At 35.6% G+C, this 22524-nt stretch overlaps 3 protein-coding genes across 3 annotated transcripts in view; all 3 read right to left on the minus strand.

The window, feature by feature from the left end:
• Window positions 1–6537, minus strand: part of LOC120326613 (D-glutamate cyclase, mitochondrial-like) — a 40297-nt gene extending 33760 nt beyond the window's left edge. Inside the window, exons 1-3 of the mRNA XM_078112176.1 lie at window positions 6520–6537; window positions 1107–1245; window positions 651–869 (exon numbers count right to left, since the gene is read on the minus strand). Of these exons, the coding sequence (XP_077968302.1) occupies window positions 651–869; window positions 1107–1218 (331 nt within the window). The 5' untranslated portion in view covers window positions 1219–1245; window positions 6520–6537. The remainder of the gene's footprint in view (window positions 1–650; window positions 870–1106; window positions 1246–6519) is intronic.
• A 1991-nt stretch (window positions 6538–8528) lies between these two features.
• On the minus strand, window positions 8529–10121 carry LOC120325717 (glyoxalase domain-containing protein 4-like). The gene has a single exon (XM_039391833.2). It carries the CDS (start codon window positions 9947–9949, stop codon window positions 9071–9073), a length of 879 nt encoding a protein of 292 aa, XP_039247767.2. The 5' UTR covers window positions 9950–10121; the 3' UTR covers window positions 8529–9070.
• Window positions 10122–11227: 1106 nt separating this feature from the next.
• LOC120327143 (uncharacterized) overlaps window positions 11228–22524 on the minus strand; it is a 45107-nt gene continuing 33810 nt past the window's right edge. Inside the window, exons 86-104 of the mRNA XM_078112267.1 lie at window positions 22243–22367; window positions 22145–22174; window positions 21547–21876; window positions 20897–21074; window positions 20503–20633; window positions 20134–20169; window positions 19748–20050; window positions 18902–19204; window positions 18119–18424; window positions 17441–17473; window positions 17065–17367; window positions 16250–16552; window positions 15365–15664; window positions 14785–14823; window positions 14370–14490; window positions 13789–13970; window positions 13243–13542; window positions 12051–12345; window positions 11228–11553 (exon numbers count right to left, since the gene is read on the minus strand). Of these exons, the coding sequence (XP_077968393.1) occupies window positions 11472–11553; window positions 12051–12345; window positions 13243–13542; window positions 13789–13970; window positions 14370–14490; window positions 14785–14823; window positions 15365–15664; window positions 16250–16552; window positions 17065–17367; window positions 17441–17473; window positions 18119–18424; window positions 18902–19204; window positions 19748–20050; window positions 20134–20169; window positions 20503–20633; window positions 20897–21074; window positions 21547–21876; window positions 22145–22174; window positions 22243–22367 (3700 nt within the window). The 3' untranslated portion in view covers window positions 11228–11471. The remainder of the gene's footprint in view (window positions 11554–12050; window positions 12346–13242; window positions 13543–13788; window positions 13971–14369; window positions 14491–14784; window positions 14824–15364; window positions 15665–16249; window positions 16553–17064; window positions 17368–17440; window positions 17474–18118; window positions 18425–18901; window positions 19205–19747; window positions 20051–20133; window positions 20170–20502; window positions 20634–20896; window positions 21075–21546; window positions 21877–22144; window positions 22175–22242; window positions 22368–22524) is intronic.

Genomic DNA, 22524 nt, shown 5'->3' on the forward strand with positions numbered 1-22524 from the left:
ATTAATTTTATTACGAAACAACACAAAATGCAATTTTTTGATTACGCTCCGAATGTGACGCGGGCCACAAATAATGGAGCAGCGGCCACATGTGGCCCGCGGGCCTGGGTTTGGACCACCCTGATCTAGCTTTAGCTTGTGAAAAAAGTTTTTTTCTTCAAGAAAGACTGAATATTAAGATAATAATATTAAAATAAAGTTGAATGGCTGTTTAAGCAAACATATAAAACCTAATATCACCAAATGATCTATTTCTGCTGTTCGATTGAACTGATTTTGTCGTATAAGGTGGCTGGCTATTTTAAAACTAAGGTAATTCAACAATCTTTATGTGGGACGCTTTTGGAACGTCGTCCAACAAAGCATGCCAAAACTTTTGGAAATCGCAATTGCTAACATTTCTAGCTGGTTTTCTCACCCTTCACTTCGAAGAAGGCCCTGTACAAGCATCTACTGATATGGAAGGAGCTAGTATTTTGGGGGGAGGGGAATCTTTCTGATTTGCCATTGCCAACCCAATTTATTACATCTTAGTTGGGTATGCGATTTTAATCTAGGATTTTTAACTTGCGATGTTAACTTTGTCGAAGCCAAAATTGTAACCACTGGGGCTCTAGGCCATAGCGTATATATTAAATTCCATACCATACCTTCTGCAGAATCAATAATTTTTTCCATTTCTCCATTCTTGTAAATCTTATAACCTGGAAGATCAGTTGTTATATCAGAATTTTTCGCCAAGATTGTTTCTTTTTCTCCAGGTTTACTCTGATGAAGTATCGGCAAGCAACCCTCGTTGTAAGCAGCAAACTTTGCGAAGTCATCTGCGGCATCTTTTTGTAGAATTGCAATGTTTGCTTGCTTTTCACCTTTCGTTTAAAAAAAATTTTGCAACATTAGGGTGCTATTTACTTTCAACTTGTTTCAAGATTTAGGATTAGGATATGCGATAAGACAGCTAAGCATTTGGTGAAGAACAGCCTAATGTACTGTAAAACAGTACATTAGGATGGCAGAGGAAGCTAAAACAGTCTACAATTACATGAACCACTGAGCTCTGGCAATAAGTTAATAGAACCTCTATACATTAAATTGCAATCACAAACCTCGACACCATCCCATTGTTGGCACTTGCTTGTTTTTACCACTTCTGATTAGTTGTCGAACCTCAACCGCTTTCATGGCATCCATTATAGCGTTTTTAATAACTTTGGACATTGAAAAAAAATTGAATAGAACATATATCTGTATATAAAACGCAAATTGAATGATAATTTGTATAAAATATCTAAGGTATTAATTAAGGACATTATCAATTATTTACTCTATGGAAACTGCTTGGAATATGATTGGTAGGCTTATCAAACCCAAGCTTTTTTTCTAGTTATTGTGAAGAGAAGAAAGCCTATAAGATGGGTTTAGTAAACAATAGTCCTCGTTCTGTTAGTAGCATGGTTTCGGACATGGCAGTAGTTGAAATGATTGAATATACATACCGGTATAAGGTGGCCCAAATGTAGGTGGTGGCCCAAAAGTAGGTATACAGTTATTAAACTATTTTATATGCTTTGAAGCTACTTGCAGTTCACTTCATGTTACTTGTTAAGTACTACAAAAATTGCTTATTTTATTAGATAATAAATCTAGTGTGAATTTTACATTAGTTTTCTAGCTGCTTGGAAGGTAATAAAAAATAAATAAAATAACTATACCTACTTTTGGGCCACCCTGTAGTATGAAAATTGGAGGGACAAGTGCCTAGCACATCGATTCTCAATCAGTGGGCCATGGACCATGTCAGGGCCACAGAAACATTTTCAGGTGGGCTACAACCTATTAAAAAGTTATTGATAAATTATGCAAACTTTGATTGTTGTAGAAATGAATGATGATGCTGCATTTTGGCTCGCAAAGGCGGTAATTCTCTCAGAGGTGGTAATTCTCATTTTATTTATCAAAGTAGAATTGTCTAACTTTGCAAAAAAAAAATTTTGTAGTTATTCCTTCGCATGAGAAAGTTAATGAGCCACAGAAATTTTTGTGCAACAAAAGTAGACGACAAAAGAAAAAAAGGTTTAACTAGCAAGTACATTTTATTTTGTTTTTACTAGAAATTGACAAAAATATTCAAATATCTCCTCATAGCCTTATATATAAAAGTATTATTGAAGAATTTTGGATTCTTATCAATTTCAATCAGTACTATTCAATGGCAAACACTGGATATATTATGACTTTTATAATAAAATTCATGGTTTAACTGTGACTACACAAAACATGTTATGTTTAAACCAATGATAACCTATATAGTGCGAAACCATGTTCTAATTTTGGGCTACAAGTAATTCATTCTAGGTTTAGGTAGCTTCATACCAATTTATTATCTATGGAACAACATACTCATTTCCTGCAAAATTACAAAAATTCAACAAAACGACGCAAAGCACATAAACCTATCCCATAATTATATATGCAGATGGCATATTTCCTGTATTGAATAGGATTTCCTTCCGCCCATATCATTTTGTCAAGTACTATGGCTATGTTTGCAGATGCTCCAATGAATAACAAACTCGTATCATCTGTCAAATAACTCTTATTTCATGTTTGTTTGATTTGATTATAAGGAAAATTGGTTTATCAAGCAAAGTAACACTTGCTTAATATAAAAAGAATAATTGAACTTTGAACAAGATTATAATTTTGTTTTATCATAGAGGGTGTGTCCATAACGTCCCTTAAAATTTCAATTTTGTTATGAAGTCAGTTTTCAATATATTCTAACCAGGTTAGTTGATATTAAAACAGTAATTGTTCAAGTATTTTCACCCCATTTTATACAGACCAGAACAATATATGGCATCTAAAATTGCCTTTGCAATTTTAAAGACCTCATGGACACCTTATATATTCAACTCAAACATGGCTTATGCATGAGGAGTGTAAAATGCTATTTTAACTGTAAAGACCAAATCTTATTTGCTTTGGAACAGTCTACAGTCTATTAGGCGATGTGGCTCATCGTGCTAAGCGTTAGGAATACGCTCGCCACCGCACCTTTGATTACTCTGCATAGGTTCACAGGTTCCAATCCCATGTGGGGATAGTTATGTGCAAGAGGATTGCTCCTCCTGACTCCTCGCTGACGTAGGGTGGTTCACGTAACAGGTCGGTTACAGCTTCCTCCACCATGAAGTCCATGCTTCTGAAAACAAATGCCTACGGTACCTAATCCCATACCCGACATGGAATGGTGATCGGACGAGAGTTCGCCCTATGATTAAGCCGTCCTATCGGCTTTCCTCTCCCCCGGGATAAATACGTAAATCCTATCCTATACTACAAAATTTAACACATTGGCTAAGTAAAGGTGCTTAACTGCAATTTGATTATCCATATATTTCATAATTGTATAAAGTCACTCAAATATCAGGATAGACTTTTTATCTGACACTTATCTAATCCTTTTGCTATGAACAAGACTCTATACAAGAATCCACTGATATGTTACAATATTTAAAAAGCTACTAATGTAGGAGGGACTGAAATTGTCCCAGTTTTTCATTTCCTGCCCGATTTCAATCTAAAAGGTATCCCCTGCAATGGCAAACAGAGTCAAGTGTAATGCTTTAAATGCAAGGCAATGGCACCCACTTCAAATAATATAGTTTAAACACATTTCAAAGTTGATACAATCAAAGTTCCTTTTTTTTCCAAAGTTTGACGTTTCAAACATTAATCTTTAGAAATGAAACTTGACTAACACATAGGCTCGCTGCAAAAATACTATTCAAAACAGAAAGTATTTTCTGAAAAAGAAAACAAATCTCATCCCACGTAAGGTTGCTACAAGGTTTTTTTTCGCAGCAAATGCATTCACAAACGGCAAGTTGAGTGTGTCTGTATTGACATTTAATTATGGCTGCATTCAACAGATGCAAATTTACTTTGTATGAACTTTTGACTACAAATCTTGGGAGGCATGGCAGACAGATAACAATGAGAAATTATCACACTTTGGAGGTTTGCCAACAAACTAAAATTTGGCATAGGCGATGCCTTACGCCTGTACAGAAGAAAAAACAAATATTTTTATCAAATTATCTGTTTAAAGTGTATTTAAGATGAACATTATTTTATGTGATTTGAGAGTCTTGCACACTAAGACATGGGTATTTCTGTATTATATCATATGACCAGGGTCAGAAAAGTTAATAAACTATGTAAAAAGTTGATGGCATGTACATAAATACTGAATTGTTGAGTTTGTTTTCAATGGAGATAAAATAAAATTATGGGGAAGTTAAAGTGTCAATCACTGAATATGGAGCAGTTAAGTGAGGCACAATTGAAAAATAGATTAATCAATTACATGCCTGATTTAGCTACAACTTTTGAAGTATAGTATTCCCATATCATCTAAATGTAAAGGTGAAGGGATCATTCGTGGTAATCAAAATATGGGGGGTTTGAATGCCGTCGAATGTTAGGGTCTGCGCAAAATGCTATTCGATTGGAATCATTCAATATACTGATTAGTTCTATTACAATTCATGCTGACCTTTATATTTAAAAGTTCACAGGTCAGAGATCAACTCATCATGGGATTAAATTTGTCGACGTGGTAGAGAAAAGGGTCAAGTACTTATAGTTGCAGACACCTATTCATCAGTCACATTTATTATCTACAGACATCACGTCTGTTCTTCAACTTTTTATAACCTACAAACTCATTGTTCAAATTTGTAATGTTGTCTGGCATGCCACATCTGATGCCACATAACAAATTTGCTGACACTAGCATTGTAGCATGAGCCATTGACTTTTTATTTAGTTAGCGCATAAAAGTTTAAATTTATTAGCTCAATCACTTATTTTAATGAGAGACCAAAAGGTCTCTTTTCAACTAAGAAGTGGTGGTATAATATCTGGATTAAAATGGAGACAAACAAATAGAGTTAACAACTCCTAGCAAGTTAAAATAATGCCCTATGCACAATTTTCCATTGGTTCATGATGAAAATATTATTTAAATATTATACTTATAAAAGATTGGATTTGTACTCTTATATGAAACACAGTAAAATAAGACCTTCATAAATTAGGGGTTTATTTGCGTGCAGATGACAATAACCTATAACGTTTATTTGCAATGCACTTAAAGTGCAGACTGCAGAGGCTTCAATATTTTAAATTATGGCTATAAATAGAGAATGTCAAGGCGACGGCAAACAACAAATGAGTGCCTAAGTCTTCTGGCCATGCATGATGTTCATATCTACTCATGAAAAAGGACATTTCTGTGTGTACCGCCGAATGATATAATGTCCTGACCTACATAATACACTTAAACAGTACTACATGAGTTGAAGGCTAAGATTGCAGTTCAGATTATAAATATTGCAGGAGACCTTGTTACATAATTTTTGTTGAGCTTGAAATAAATAAATTTGAGATTAGGTATATGCGTCTATTCAAGTTAGTGTATTTTGTGAGGAAACTGTATGTGAAAATCACCAAGGCCCATATTACCCCCGATCTAGAGATTATCATATACCGAATGAGAGTGTTTTTGTTAATCGTGTGACACTTCCAATTGCTCAAAATGCTAATTTTTCAAATAACAGCTCTTCAAATTATTCCTACAATCAAGAATGTATAAAATCAAATGTTTCCTTTTTGAAAGCAATAAATTAATCTTGATCCTAAGTGTCTTAAATTATAGAAAAGTGAATTTTAACACTACAGTCAATGTTCCTATATTTATTGAAACATAAAGGCAGGGGTAGTTAAAAGAGAAGGATTGTTCCAAGGATTGTACCCCCAAATGTATGAGGTGGAGTGTTTTATGACTTTTCTGCCTCTCTTATCTTACTAACAAGTACCGGTAAGTCAGTGAGGTATACCTACTATTTTAAAAAATGCTCTTGTTTATCATCAATTCCCAATTACCTTTATGATGTCAAATTATTATACAGAGTAAAAATAATCATGCTTTGTCTGAACTGGGTAATTAGAGGCCAAGGAATTTTTGCTCATACCACAAGGGAGAGACTTAAGATTGAATATAAATCGATACTCTCGAAGTATGTGAACCAAGATGACGGACACTGGAACGTGGTATGTGTACCAGGTTAGGATTGGGCCATAATTTCAGGTACAAATACTACGATAGTCACTCGGTTCCCGAACTCGTAATAGAACTAAAATAAGGAAAATAGGAATAAAATTATGGAATAATTTTAACCTGATACACATACTACGTTTTGGTGTTCGCCATCTTGGTTCAGATACTTCAGGAGTACATATGAATCTTAATAAATATAATGACTATTCTGGTAGAATTTGGCATATATCGTAATTTTCCTATGAATCTTATAAGATATTTGTGATAATATACATAGAATTCTAGAAGACACTCTCTACTCTTCCATGAATTTCTGTCATTTGCTTTCAAATATGAAATGGTGAAACGTAATAGAGCTTAAGAAAATATTTGTCATCAAAATGCTCACTCACTGATATCCCATACTCTATGGAGTGTGTCTAACCAACAGATCTCCCCCAAACCCTCTATTGGCATTCCCGCGACAAAATTCCTGTACTGATGTAAAATATTCAAACGATTCTATTTCCATAAATTTTATTTCCAATATCTGATAAAACAAACACACTATTGCAATTAATCCTGCTTCAAATAAATGGCACTCTAAATTTCATAGTGGAACTTAAACAATATAGATACTGCATTCTTGTCTCGTAGTATCAAAATGATACAATGTAAAGTAAATGATTTGAATATGACACTTCAAGGCATGAGATGATTTGAATATGACACTTCCGAAAATGACAAATTTGGATCATATATATCCATCCCTATTCTGCTGTCTATATGACAGTCCAATAACATTCTACTAAGAAGGCCATAGACCCATTCCCATCCAGACAGAAAAATATCCCTCTGAAAGGTAGGCCATTCAAATCATGATTCTGTCCATATATCTATCTTTCCCTATTTCTAACCGACTGTCAATATGGCACTGGATATGCCTACATGGAAGATGCCACTAAAAATATGATTGGGACCAAATATCCATCTCTATTCATCTATATTCTTATGCAATTAGAATTAAGCCATTTGAACCCAACTATGACTGAACTGGCAGAATTACAACACATTATTTGTGTGGAGATTATTCTGCCAATTATACTATATTACCGGTATATACTATGCCACCCCCAAACTAAGAATGTTCGCCTGATGTGTACTTTGAGAATCAGAAAATAAATTCAATATTACAATCTATATCTCCGGTGACCTAAATCTGGCATGTGCAATAATTTGGTATTAAGGTTCTATTCAACTACTCAAAAGAACTACAAAAGAAATATAAAAAAAATTGAAAAAAAAATCATAATTCCACCAGAATAACATCTTTATATCTTTGTCACACTTTTCTTGCCTTGATAATTACAGTAAAAATTTAGTGAAATTTACAAATTTTTATTTACATTCTTCAGCAAAAAAATAACCTTTCATCCACTGAGTAATATTTTACCACACCACACAATTCACTCATCACTTGAAATTGGAACCCAATGAAGTAAAAAGATAACAAGCACTCAAATTAAACCTATCAACAAAGATTAGAAATGTAAAAAGTTAATCTGTGAACGCCCATGCTAGCCTCACATGAAATATAAATTAAACATTTATCTACAAGGAACTTTCCCTCGAATAATATCAAATTATTGAAGCAAATTTGCGATGTTGGGTTTAATTATTATTGTGTTATATAATACATTTGTTTCGGTTAGATAGACAAGCTGGAAGTCCTAGATATATTCTATGAAGGAGGACCGGAAAATAATAGGGGAGAAAATGGTTAAAATTGTTATTGATGGTAATGTAATGGTTATTAGTTGAAACAATATGATGCTGTCGAGTCATGCTTCATCGATTTTCGACCCAATGCAAAATTCCCAGTATTAAACTTGCACCATTGGTTTTACTATTCAGGAAATTCTATGGAAATAAAATGAAATTCAACTTGAAGAACATTCAAATAAATTTACAACTTTACTCAAATGTTTTGTTCACTTTCCATGGATCATTAGTTGATTATCATGATTAAAATATTAAAAAAAAAAATTCTTTAGTTGACTTTCTCTGGTTATTGAAAAATACACACTCAAAAACACTCTCTTTTAATCGAATAGAAATCAAGAAATGCTGTGAGAATTCATTAAAAAATTTATTACAAATCATTATGTACATAATAACATATCGCCAATGAATGGGCATTAGAATATTAAAAATATCATTTTCGATATTGAATTTGTTATTAAAAAATATTTCAAATGAATAGATTACCCTACTATAATAAATTGATAAACAATTTACTTAATAAAAGTGCAATCTACTGTTACATTTCGGCCACTTAGAGACATTAGTAAAACATGATAGTGGATTGTGATAAGCTCATATTGGGCTTATCCAGTTTTTTTTCAATATTTATTATTGAAACGGTACTACTTGGTAATCGTTGATAAAGATCAATCCATGTTTTCTCTCAAATGTGTCAATTTTACAAAAAAATTGCCATAAATATTAGTATATTTTATGATAGTTTTACAATGACTTTAGTAGTAAATTTGTTAATAAGACATCCTTGAATAATCAGGTCTAAAAAGTTGAAGCCATAAGTTTTGAACTTGTTACAAACCACCAATGAGCGCACCACACATATTCAAATTAAAAAATCTCACTACTTTCTGACAAATGTAGAAATAGCAGTATAAAAAGAAAAGAGAAACATTCTACTGAATCATTTTCATTCCACGACCATCCGTCCGGTTACAAGAGGAAAATGACGGAACATAATGTAGAAATTTTCTGGGCGTGTTTATCTATTACCATAGCAGACACAAACTAAATCAGCTTTATATAGAAGAACCGGCTTTCTTAAACAAAAAGGATAGTCAGTTTGTCAGTATTCACCTAAAGTTTCAATGTTGCCTAATTCACTTCATTGGCTACAAAGTTTATAAATTGGTCAATGCAACATCACTAAGCTTGTGGTTTCTGCTTGTTACGCTTTGCATACCACTCGTCACTTTTGTCGGCCTCCATTGCATCGTTCAATAGTTTGTCTCCTGCTGGATCAACTTGAGAAAGTTCTTTAAAGGCTTCATCTCCAACAAAGCAGATCTCGTGGCCATCTGGGTCAGCAAGAATCACAACTTCAACTGTTGCTTTACCTGGGGTATCCAGGCTCACAAGTTCCGTCAGAATTTTATTTCCGCCATCTTTTGCTTTCTTTTGAATTCCCGGTAGTTCAACTCGGGGACACCCGATTGCAATTCTTCCATATGCTGTTGCATGATCAACGGGTCCCACTTCCACAATTTCAAGCTTTGCTTGGGCTTTGTCATATCCAAGAATTGCGTTCTTATCCTTTCTGTCAAAAACTTGCATTCCACACACTTCCTGCCAATATTTAAGACTTTTTTCTAAACTTTCACAGCCGAGGGTAACTTTCTGCACTGGATCGTTTTCAACTGCATTGTTACAAACGATAAATTTATAACCACACGGTGATGTCACAATGCGGTGACCATCTTTTTCTTCGCATGTTGCAACACTTTTGCATTTTTCAAATGCTTGACTGGAATTGATAGTCATTCCTAAATAATCATTCCCATGTTTATATTGCCCAATGCCATAATTGTAAGTTAATTCACAAACAAAGTGCGAGTCTTCTGCGCCATATCCAATCATTGTTTTGCTCCATGTACCATCATAAGGTCCATTGCAAGACGCTTTACAGCCTTCTTTAAACTCCTCATGGCGCAAAACCTTCATTCCCAGTACATCTCTGTAAAAATTAGCGGTTTCCTTTCTATTTCCGATCTTAAATACAAAATGAAGAGACCTTTTTGCAGACATGGTCAACCGCTATCATCCAAGCACTGCTTGCTACACTTGCACAACAAACAGAAAGTTGTGAATTGTATTGAATGACTAATCACTTTTACTACGCCACGTGCCGACAATGTTCAGAACATATGTTTTGATAAACGGTCGAAGCAACAACGCCTGCTTGCTTTAACGGTTTTCGGTATTTTTAGCAATTTGAATGCTTATAGCCCAAATATGTTATTGCTAAAGCTAGCAAATTTTTTGAATACTCCTACCTATGAATCAAAATAATTCAAATATTAAAAAATTTAAATCTGTTTATTGCATCGTAATTTCATGTAGCTTGCATTGGTCACAATGAATGTAAATAAAACGCCCCTTCATCGAGCAACTGAAGTGTGCAGTCGAGCCCTCTTTTTAAACCAATCAGAAGAGTGAAAGTAGGGGATTTTTGCAACCGTTGACCAGTGGCACGTACTCGTATGAACAGATTCCAAGCTTTAACATTGTCATCAGGTGTTTAGATTCTCGAAAAACAAAAATTACGTTTACCTGATGATGTAAAATTGACCTTGAACACATCCTGACATTGGTATAACATGTTATTTTTCTCTATTTCTAAATACTGAAATAGCTTACTGACTGACTTTGGACCGTTGGATTATGCAATCTGCCCCGCCTGATGCTGCCCTAAATTTTCTACTAACCAAGTGGTGCGATGGGCTTGTTAGATTATGATAGTCGTTTGTGTAAATTGTAGTTCATGTTGCCACAGACTTTCGTGATATGGGGACGTTAACAAAACTTCACGTCTTCTCGATTCGAAGGCGTGCTTTTCCCTGACCTCTTTCCTCGCCCACTTGTTGTGTGCGGTCACGCGCAGCCTGGAGTTTTAATATAGTGTCGACTGTCGACAAAGTTTTGTTAACGTCCCCACAACGCTCTCTTGACGTTAATATTTGTTCATAGCTTACGCATTCTTGCATAGTAATTAAGTCCATCTTCCCCGATGGTTTTTAATAATCTATTTCTGCACGCGAATTCGTGAAGATTGGTAGCTAAATTATTGGCCTCTGGTCCGAAAACCTTGCTCACCCCTGTTCTAGCCTATTCAACTATGTGTATGCACCGACATTCCGCGATTGTCGTAGTAAAATGGACTGGGAACTGGACGATAGGCATTGGGTTGCCTTATGATTAAATCATCTTATCAACTTTCCTCTCATCCGAATTGAATATATAACTCATACCCAATCTTATAATAACCTGAGATTATATCAAGTAAAAAGTCAGATACACGCGATAAATTGTAATGATCTACTTATTTATTTTCCAAAACAAATATGTGAGTAAATGTCAACAATAGATAAAAGTATTATAAGAAACTTTATAGGCCGAGATGAAACGATACAGTCAAGTGATAGCATGCAACAATATATTAAGTAGCGAGATTAAATGTACTAGAACTATAGTGGCTCTAATAAAATACGACAGAAAGGTTGATGACTGCCGTGCTTTTCTTTCAGTCAGTCCATCGTCATCACTTTTTCTACTCATTGGATTTCCTTTTTCTTAGGAGTATTTTCCCGGCTCTAGAAATTGGGTTTTGACATCTGGGACGCCCATGATATCTGATAAAGCAGATAGAATAATATGATTCTCCACTATATATATGAGTTATCACTATCAAGTATAACCATAACAGGGTGCTTGGAAAATGTTGTTTCGTAATATCACTTCATACATTTACTCCAAATTTCTGACAAAAACTAAGCAAGGTAAACAGTTAGGGTTAAAAATACGTGACCCATCTCCTCGTCCAGGGTACAATAAATTGCATAGGCTATGCCGAACCAAAAAGTTGATGACATTATCAAATGTAGGACCCCCTATATGTATCTGTGTCTTGTTATGAGCGAAAGAAAAGCGGAACACGGCATTTTCAAGACACCGCCTGCCACAGGTTGAAGCGACTTCGCGTTATCGGGTGTCTTGAAAATATATTATTTGTCTGTTAAATATTACCATGATTACTTTCTACGCTTCTGTTTAAGTTCGAAATTTAGTAGAATTATCAAACCTCCAAGCTTAAATAAAACTAGGTAATCTTTCAGAGCTCAATACTCACTTTATTCTATACACTTGATTAGCCATGTGTCCGCCTTTTCCGTCCATTGAGCAAGCGTAAGACGGTCCAATCGTCTTGTACGTTATATGAGCAGTGGGTGAAGTCATACACATTCCTCCATCTTGAATAGCAAACACTTTATATCCCATCTCATCAGCGTATCGCGCGCAACTTGCAACGGGATCGTATCGTCGCCTGTAATGAGCTTCGCATCTCAGTTCCAGGTTCAATCCTTCTGCAGTTGGTATCGTATGGAAAACATCGTCAGACCAGCATCCAATGTTTTGAATGTAAACTGTCAAATAAATGGTATAATTGAAATGAATGTGAATGGAGAGGATCAACAGAGAAGCTGATAATACACGTCCGGACCGTACTTTGTGAGTGATTGCATTTTCGCTTTTCACAAGCAACCGTGGTGTGGCAAGGTTCTGTAAGTTTTCATAAGTCTGTAAGTCATATTTATCGGGTTAATTATATGGTGCACAATCGGTCTCTCGTTCAGTTTCAGTTCAGTCCATGTCATTTAGGAATAGCTAACCAGTCAATTGTTCCGTTTAATGAACTATGGCGGTAAAGGAAGCGTAAGCGGCTTGCAGTTACGTTAACTATCATACGACAGCGAGAAGTACAGCATTCCTCTCGCACATAATTAACCGACACGGGGCGAAGCACACCGTGTAATCAACTGTAAGCAAGTTCGGGATACGCCAAGCCGCCTTTTCCAAAAATAATTATGAAGTCTTGAATCATACGTGAAATCGTACAGTTCACACTTATTTTTATGTATCGAGAGATATCATTTTGTTTCCATTATAGGTTAACATATCAATTGGCTTTTAAATTCGAAAACATTTAAGTCGTTTTCGAAATGCCGAATTAAAATCAATCGAAACAGTTAAAATTATACGTTAATGGCAAATAGTTTTGAAGAAAAAATGCCAATCCAGTTTTAGAAGGTGCGTTCTTTTCATTAAAAGACTCTGGACAAATAGGCAATGTGTGTTAATTAAACTTCTATGTCTCTTCAAACTAAGAAAAGGAACGAGAGATTAGCGGCATAACTTACGTAATTCACATACCGGTACGTGTGGTTGTCGACGCGGGGCTGAACCCGAGATATTTAACCTGCGCGGTAAGCACGATTATGTCACAAGCATTACTAACGTAACAGTTTGGCAATGTAACTCACATTTTCCAGGTCTGGTAATCTTATATATGGAATTTGCTAATAATCCACCACGTCCGTCACTATCGCAATCTCCAGACCTTCCATACATGTCATAACGTTTCTCAGCATTCCTTGAACTCATGCATTGAACGCCGTTTTGTACTCCGAATACGTTAAATCCTCTTCCAGCAGCCACACGAGCGCATGATCGAACGATATCTGGGTTTCTGGTACCGTAGATAAGTTGGGGTGACGTCCCATCAAGCGTGGATATAGCAGGTACTTCGCTGTCTTTATAGCATCCCATGGAGATGACTTGCGCTAAAATGTGAATTTGGTAATATGTTATAATAAAATAAAAATATAATAGAATATAATAGACAAACCAACTAAAAGCGTTTAAAACTCTCAAATCTAGTGAAGCCGTTGACCAACGACAACGAAGTTACTTCAGCGAATGGGGCGTAGTGGACATGAGTTTTAAGCCACGTTTCTTAACCACTGAGCCTGAAAATTGTGGAATAGATGTGAATTGTGAAAATAGTGGAATAAAAGTAATCAACTTACGGGAATAAATCGTATTGATTTCATATACTGAATTAACAAGAGCGGATCCCTTCCCTCCGATGCATTTCCTAGAAGGACCGTATTTCATGTATCTATTGATAATATTTGGTCCAGTCCAACATTCACCTCCATTCTGGATTCCAAAGAACCTGAAGCCATTGAGAGTCGATGCTTCCGCACATCTACAATAATAATTTCTTCAATGTATTATGGTGATTCAAGACATTAATGCTAATATTTTTGGATGCTGTTAGCTTGAAACAAAGCCCGACAAAAGCAATCAATCAGACGGACTGAGATAGTTGTCTACAAAAAGGAATGTTTAATTTGAGTGAGACCAAACTGGATAAACAGTTTTGCGAAGCACTACACGAGTTGCTAGCGTTATTACTACATGAAAACAGAAGTTTGAATAACCACCAATTTAACACAGGTAAAGTAATAATGAGTTGGGGTGGGGAGAAAAACTTTTGGCAGGCTTATGATAAAAACAGACATGATCCGGATCTTATTTTTGTAATGTAACTTAGATAACAGAATAGTTATAGTTTGCGTTTTGAATTTATTTTGTTTTATCTTACTTTTGCACAGCGTGTTTTCTTTTCTTGAAATCCCCTCCCAATATTCCGCCTTCTAAAGTTTTCCTTATCGTTCTGTCAGCGACATTTTCCTTCCAGCAGCCAAGTTGGTTCAAATAATAAGCTGTGAATAAATACAATTATTACATAATACGCGCTATTATGACATGCTTTGATGAAGCGAAGGCTTAGATGCCAGATGATACGCATTCGGACATAACTTTTTTATTTGTGTTTAATTTCTTTTATCTAAAATCGTTCAAAGTACGGTGCATTCTACAAATATACTCAGGAACTTAGCATTTAAATTTTATATCAAAGCAAATGCAACTAGAGCATTTTATCTTATTTCATAATATAAATTAGATGCGTTGTGCATCTGACATATGTATTAGCAAGTTCAATATAGCGTACTTACGTCGATAGCCAGGTGTGTATTCCAAGTATGGCTTGAAATCTGTAAAGAAAGGTTGGATTTAGTTAGGAAGTAGGACATGAATTAGTATGCAGATTTGATAACGGTGTAAAATTGCTACAGGAGTTTTCCGATTTTTTCATCGGCCTCACGTATGGTTTCAATTCCCTATTTTGCGAAAAGCGAGCCCACGCCGTTTCGTAAATTTAGAAACGTCAAACGAAATAAATAAAGTATTTAAAATACATTTCCCAGATTTTAAACTATGTATGCCAGATGGCATGTTTTTATCCATTTCGTGCATGGCCGTTAAAATGACGTTTTCGAGAGACCATACGTGGCGAAAACGTCAAGTTTGGTCGTAAGAAAATGCGAGTAATATAAATAGCATCGATTTGAAAATGGCCAGTCGGAGTCTGAAAAGCCGGTATGAATTACATATATAAAAAAAAAACTAAGTGGTAACCAGATAAGAAATAACAGGCAATATATATATCTCACACGAATACGAATGTTAAGATACAACGATTTTATATTATTGCTGTGATGAATGATCGAAGTTTTATCTTAAACAGTAACTTACCCATGTATTTAACAATTAGTCTGAAAACTTGATTTGCAAGTTGTCCTCCTCTCAAATTCAGACCGCAGTCATCGGAAAATCCGTATCTGTCATACGTAGACTCAGCTATCTTTGAACTCATGCAAGCTCCGTTGTTTTGTATTGCAATATGAGAATACTTGAGAGTAGCGGAATATCTGGCACATTTTGCAATTGCATATTTCCTGGTTGTGAATTTTCCATGGAATGCTCCGCTGGTTTCCAGAGATGGGATGGTATGCTGTTTTCGATCTTTATAGCATCCGACGTTCTTGATGGTAACTGTAAAGGTAAAATTCGTTTATTCTGCTTTCCGTTTAGTTTCTATAATAATATTTGCTCAAAGCAAGGTTACGGGAACTCACTCAGAAATTAATGAGAATGATCTCTGAGCAAAATTACGGACCACCACTAAACTAAAAAGCCAAGAGCAACTGACACTATAAAAAGCGTGGGGTTGTGCGTTAGTAAATACCGATTGCCGCAAGACTGTATGGTCTTTTTAACGTAATTAATTTGCTTCATTTATTTGTTTGATCGGATAAGCCTAATAACCAGGTTTTAATCTTGAAGAAAACACAACCTACTTTGTAACTGTGTTTAGTAGTAGCATTCTAGTAAACTTATTTGAGCGATTATGTCAAGGACCTTCAAATAATAATGTTTTTATTGGGTATAATATTATTGTTTAATGACAGTTATCTCAAAAATACTTTTAAGTAGATGAAAAACTTCATTTCACCTCGGAAAATTTACATGGATACCATATTATCAAAACAACGTTCATTTTCATGTAAACTATATACTGGTATTTTACTGTGTTAGTATTGGTTGGTATTTACTCTGTTGCTCTAGATTTCCACTTACTTTCAAGCCCGTCTGTTAACTCGTACACTGCGTTTGCCATATGTGCTCCTTTTCCGTGGTCATGACAATCTAAAGAAGGCCCATATTTCTTGAACGATTTATGAGCATGTGGTCCTGTAGAACATATTCCACCATTTTGTAAAGCGAATGCTTTGTATCCCAGAGCTGCTGCTATTCTGGCACATTTTGCGATTGGATTCAAACGTTTTTTCGGATCGTCTCGAATTGTTCGGAACCGTTTTTCGACTGATGGGATAGTGTGACTCTTACGGTCTCTGTAGCATCCAACATATCGATAATTGGCTGAAAAAAGATTTAAAGTCAGTTAGTTATTAATTTTGCCGATAGAATTTTCAGATAGTTTCACGTAAAAACACTATTAATTTTGTTTTGTTGTTACGGAAAGGATGTGAGATATAATATTGAAATTTCAAGTTCATTCATCTGAAAGCAATAACTGGGTAATTATTGCCGAACCATACATGGACTGATGACCGGGCAAAAGGCCTTGCTTCGCTATATGATTAAGCCTTTTTCTCTCATTCCTCTAATATGGAAATCATAATATATTTACTGTAGGCCGTATGAATAACGTGATTACTACCATATGCCAACCCCAATAAAAATGTGTATTTATAATTTATACAATTGAAGGGCTGTCGCAACAATTATCAACTGAATAACTTTTAAACCTTTTTGCAAAAAGGTTTCCTCGCATTGGCAAACGTGTGACTCACTCTTTCTTCATTTGTATTTAATTCAGTATTTCATTGTGAACATTTTATGCAAATAAATATAATTTCCACTACACTCACCTGTGTAAACCGTTCCTATATAGTACACTTGATTTGCTCTGTAACCGCCTTTACCATTTGAAGAACATCGCGTGGAAGGACCAAATTTATTGAATGTTTCTCTTGCGTTCTTGCTTGTAAAACACATTCCGCCATTTTGTATTGCGAAAATTGAGTGTCCTAGAGAGCCAGCGTATTTTGCGCATTCCTGTATTGCATTGAATCGTATTTTGTAAGGACCAGTTATTTTCTTGAGTTCTTCGTCGACCGAATCGATTGCGTGATTATGAGTGTCTTGCCAACATCCAAGATCAGTTAGAACATCTAAATATTTTAAGTTTTACTTGATTAGTATTTTGCTTCGAACTACGTTTATGCGGTTATTTCAAATACTTACAATATCTTCTTTTCTGGATCTTCTTCGAGAGATCTGAATGAATTAAAAGAATATACACAATAAGGTTTGAATGACACTGCAGGGATGAATACGTCTTAATTATCTGTCTCTTTTATGACTTTAACGAGGAGCATTTCACTATGAATTAGTATTCTTTGTGCTTTTTCTCGTTTTTTAAAAATTTTCTTTGAGTTCGGATCCAAGCGCGTACATTATGTGATACCCACTACCGCTCAACCCAAAAGCCTAAACGACCAGAAAAGTTTTATAACGTTGGGACGGTGAATAGAGATTGATAGATTTCAGATATATCCAAAACGCGAGCTCGAAAAATCGAAATATACAAAATCATTGCCATACTGTTGATTGCTACTGAGTCAAACGTGTGAATTATTTGATGATCTACCTCCCTACTGTAAAAGCCAAAACAAGTCGTGTAAATTGTACATTTGAAGAACTTGAGTTGGTGAAACAAAATATACAGAATCACTGTCATTCCCCGACTATACCTGGACAAATTGTGAATTATTTAATATAATCGAAATACGATTGGCATTAATTATTCTAAATCGGATGTTCGATGAATTCGAAATATTTTCTTAAAAAGACAAGCACGGATATTGTCAAAACAGCTAAATTTTGTTAAAATAACGTTAATAGGCATGATCCCTTACTTACCAATATTGCTAATTTTCATCTGGAACACTTCGTTTGCCCAATATCCACCTCTAGAATCTGGCAAGCATTTATCAGATGGTCCATATTTATTATAAGTCTGTAGAGCATTTCCGGAACTCATACACGATCCCCCGTTCTGCATTCCAATCACTTTATATCCAAGCCTTGAAGCTCGTCTCAAGCACGTTTTGATTGCACCCGGGCGTTCCCCGTATAACTCGTGGGTAAGAAGATGAGAACCTCTTTCAAGTGTTGGAATCGCACGAACTCTTTGATCTTGGTAGCAGCCTAGTCTTTTCAGTGACACTGAATAAAACATATACAATAATATAACTATTATTGAAGAAAGTTATTCATTCTTCGTACTCAAGTAACTCGGACTGATTTTACGTTGTTGTTATAGGGATTATAGGAAACGAAATTATTTTAGGAAAAAGGGAATTAGGATAAATGGAGGTGTGAAATATTGATTGCTAAGAAACAAGTTTAGTACTGGGGGTTAGGCCGTCCCCAAAAGTAGTTTTTCTACGTATGATGAATCCATCTATTTGTGAATATTCTGAGATAAATAGTACACTGAGTATTGATAGATTATTATATCGTTATCGTGATATTACATATCGCCGTAGCGTTCCAAGGGAGTTAATAATATTCCTATCTTGGCGCTGCTTAAGGGGTTCGGTACGATATCGGTGGGACGAAAGATTTTTTTTCAGTTTGTGACGGTGACTTCGCCATTCTAATTATTTGAAAAAACAAAAAGCTGAAACAAGGAATGCTTACTCAATTTTCCTGACGTCAAGAAATAAACGTCCATTGCATTGTGGCCGCCTTTTCCATGAATTCCACACTTCTTAGATTTACCGTAGTTTCCGTAAGTGAAGTGCGCAACCGGTCCTGTAGCACATCTCCCACCGTCTCGTATAGCGAATGCTTTGTATTCAGAAGCCGCAGCAATCCTCGCACATTTCCGTATGGCTTCATGCCTCGTTGCAAAATCATCTTGCAAGACAAGGAAACGGTCTTCTACAATTGGTACCGCATGTTCCGAGGTGTCTCTAAAGCAGCCCACATGACGATATCGAACTGAAAGACAATAGAGGATGAGAAGAACATTAAATAGCACAAGAATTTTAAAATCACCATATCAATTTTTCTGATTATCACTCACAATGTGTTATTTTCCCGCGCGATATTTTGCAACTCTCAACGATGCACTGGTCTTTGTCAGAACGACGTTATTCAACTGCAGTCGATGCAATTGGAGATTAAAGCGTCAAGATGTTTAAGCGTATTATCACATTTGTGAATTGATCGTGTATTCAGTTGAAATTTTCAGCTGACTGTACCTACTTGTACTTCGAAAAAGGGTCGGGACCAAACTGACGGACTAAATTTGTTAGTTTCACAAGTGAAAAACCTGGAGTCAAATCGATTGCACGCTATCTCCCCCTAGTTGCATTGATTTGTGTGAGCAAAGTCGAAACGGAAAGATTTCGGTCCTTCCCGAATATAGCCACTCTTTACACATCATTGGATGCTTAAACAGAACCGTGTACGACATGAACAGAACGAAAAAAATCGTATAAAAATACTTTGCACGTCATGTTCATTGAGAAAACCACTTACCATCAACAGCAGCGCTAACCATATAAACTCGATTAGCCCATTTTCCGCCAGCACCATCGTTCCTGCATCTATTAGATGATCCATACTTGTTATATGTTTTGTAGGCTGTCTCTGATGCTGAGCACCAGCCACCATCTTGTACAGCGAAGACGGAGAAGCCACGTTTCTTCGCAAAATGTGCACATTTCTGTACCGCGTTTTCTCTGTTTTTATAATGTCCATGTCTTCTCAGAAGAACATTGTCTACTCCAGAAATGGCTCTCTCAGCAGTATCTCTCCAACAACCCAAATCGGTGAGAACCACTGGTTTTGAAAAAATATGATTAGTATTGAATAAGTTACGGATAACAATATTCAACAACATTTTTTATTAATCCAATACTTACGATCTCTCGGTCTTGTAACAGCAGGGAATTGCGGCTCTGAAAATAAACATTCACAAATCAGTCTTAATTAAGTACGATCATATTTGAGAAAACCTACTTTACCACAATATAGTAATGGTGGAAGTACAGGCGAGATACGCCCACTGGGGGCACCAACTGTGCATTTCAAAGATGGCCAAGGTACCGTGAACTATCAACTGTTTTGGTGTTTTATTACATTTGTACAAAATATAAAAATTCTAAATAAAATCAAATTCGACAAATAAATTTTCATTAATCGGAAAATGTTGAAATAGTTTGTGATTTTTTTCTAAGTTTCTTTTGCTTTTATTAACCTTCTAACTTTCTCTATACTATGCGAATACTTACTCGGAATCCACCCGGATCCTAAAATAATATAAGCGTAATTTGCCCATGGACCGCCTTTTCCGTCAATGCCACAGTTAGATGACGGGCCGTACTTTGAAAACGTATGATGGGCATTCGGTCCGGTCGAACATCTATGAAAATATAAATGCCATGATCAAAAAGGTACATTTACTGACGGTTAGAATAAAAACGACGGTACGAACAGTACGCTAGAACTAAACCTCAAAAATGCGAAAAAAGGGCTTGTTTGAATTTAAATTTTTCAATGTGAAATAATTAAATTTTGTTATTAATACTTTGCGATCTTTGGAAAGTTTCCTATTTTTGCAATATTGCTCATGTAACCACTGAATTTGTGCGAAGAAAAAACATTAGTCATCTATGTTCAACTTACGATCCGCCATTCTGAAGTGCAAATACTTTGTAACCCAAAACTGACGCTGCCAAAGCGCATTTCCTGACAGCATTTTTACGTTGTTTGTAGTTTCCCCGAAGACTCTTGAATCTGCCTTCCGCGATCGGTAACGCATGGCTTTTGGTATCTTTATAACACCCGATAGGCACGTATCGAACTGACGAAAATGAATAAAAAAACAACGTGAGTTTATATATATATATACAGTCGTACTCCTGAAGTATGCTCACCAAGATGTCGCATAACCTGAACCCTTACCTGGTACACAAACTGAGTTCAGATTGTGCGCCATCTTGGTGCGCATACTTCAGGAGGTCCATACAGTATGGTTTTCATTAGTACAAGGGTAGACTATTGTGAGAATAGCAGTTCGAGTGTGTGTGTGTTTACAACTACCAGCCACCATATGATTTATCGTATTATGGATACTTGACTTGCAAAAAAACTTTATAGTTTTGGATAACGCTGACTAAACTATGTGGATCTTAATTTATTTGAATCATTTCTGTGTATTTTTGAAATAAAAAATCGGGATAAAACGGCTGTGAATACAGTTGTTTGAATAAATTTTCAGTATGATTCAAATCAATTTTTGCGTTGATTTTCTAGAATTTTATATAGCAACTCACTGTTTGCGACTTCCATTGTTGGTTTAAACTGATAAACTTGGTTACTCCATGATCCGCCGTTGCCGTTTGCGCCGCAGGAAGAAGAAGGTCCGTATTTGTCAAAGGTATCTTCAGCTCTGGAACTTGTCCTACAATTACCACCATTCTGTACCGCAAATACTGCATAGCCTTTACTCTTGGCGTATTGTGCGCATTTCTCAACTGTGTTCTTGCGAGACTCGTATGCACCGTATTTCTCAATTAGATATTTGTCAACACTTGGTATGGATCTGATTCTTGTGTCTTTCCAACATCCAAGGTCTACCATCGTCATCTGTTCTTTTACTACGGCTGCGAAAATCGAATATTTCGAATATTTAATATAATGTAAAAAAAAACTTTTCAAATAACCAGGTTTAATGCGTATAGATACACAACATGATTGAAATAAATAGGAAATTAACATTAATAATTCGATGAATGAATATTACATTGATGAATACTGCTGAGACATGGACAGTAAAATTTCGATGTTGTATATATTAATATATTTAATCAATAACAATACGGTTCATAGACGTGTTGCAGTATTCATCTGTGCATATAATATTTGTCATACCTGGCGGTGGAGTCGTGATGATTTCTGAAACTAATAAAATATAAGTTATAAAGTAAAAAGTTGATGAGATTGATGAAAATTTTCTTCGCGTTTCTTACCAGGTTCCCATCCATTCAGAGCATACACAGCGTTAGCCCAAGGCCCGCCTTTCCCGTCGTTTTTGCATTTCATAGATTTTCCGTATTTCATGTAAGATTTGGTAGCCTTTGGTCCTGTTGCACACCTACGACAGAAGAAGAAATTAAATATCTATTCACGGTGTTTATATTATACGCATGTATATATGAGGCACATTAATCTTCAAACTTAAATTTTATTTATTTTGTTGAGCGGCGTCTTTTCACGTAGTTCACTCCAGTCAATGTTCTAAAAAGCAGCAT

Source organism: Styela clava, chromosome 4 (assembly GCF_964204865.1).
Source record: "Styela clava chromosome 4, kaStyClav1.hap1.2, whole genome shotgun sequence".
NCBI lineage: Eukaryota > Metazoa > Chordata > Ascidiacea > Stolidobranchia > Styelidae > Styela > Styela clava.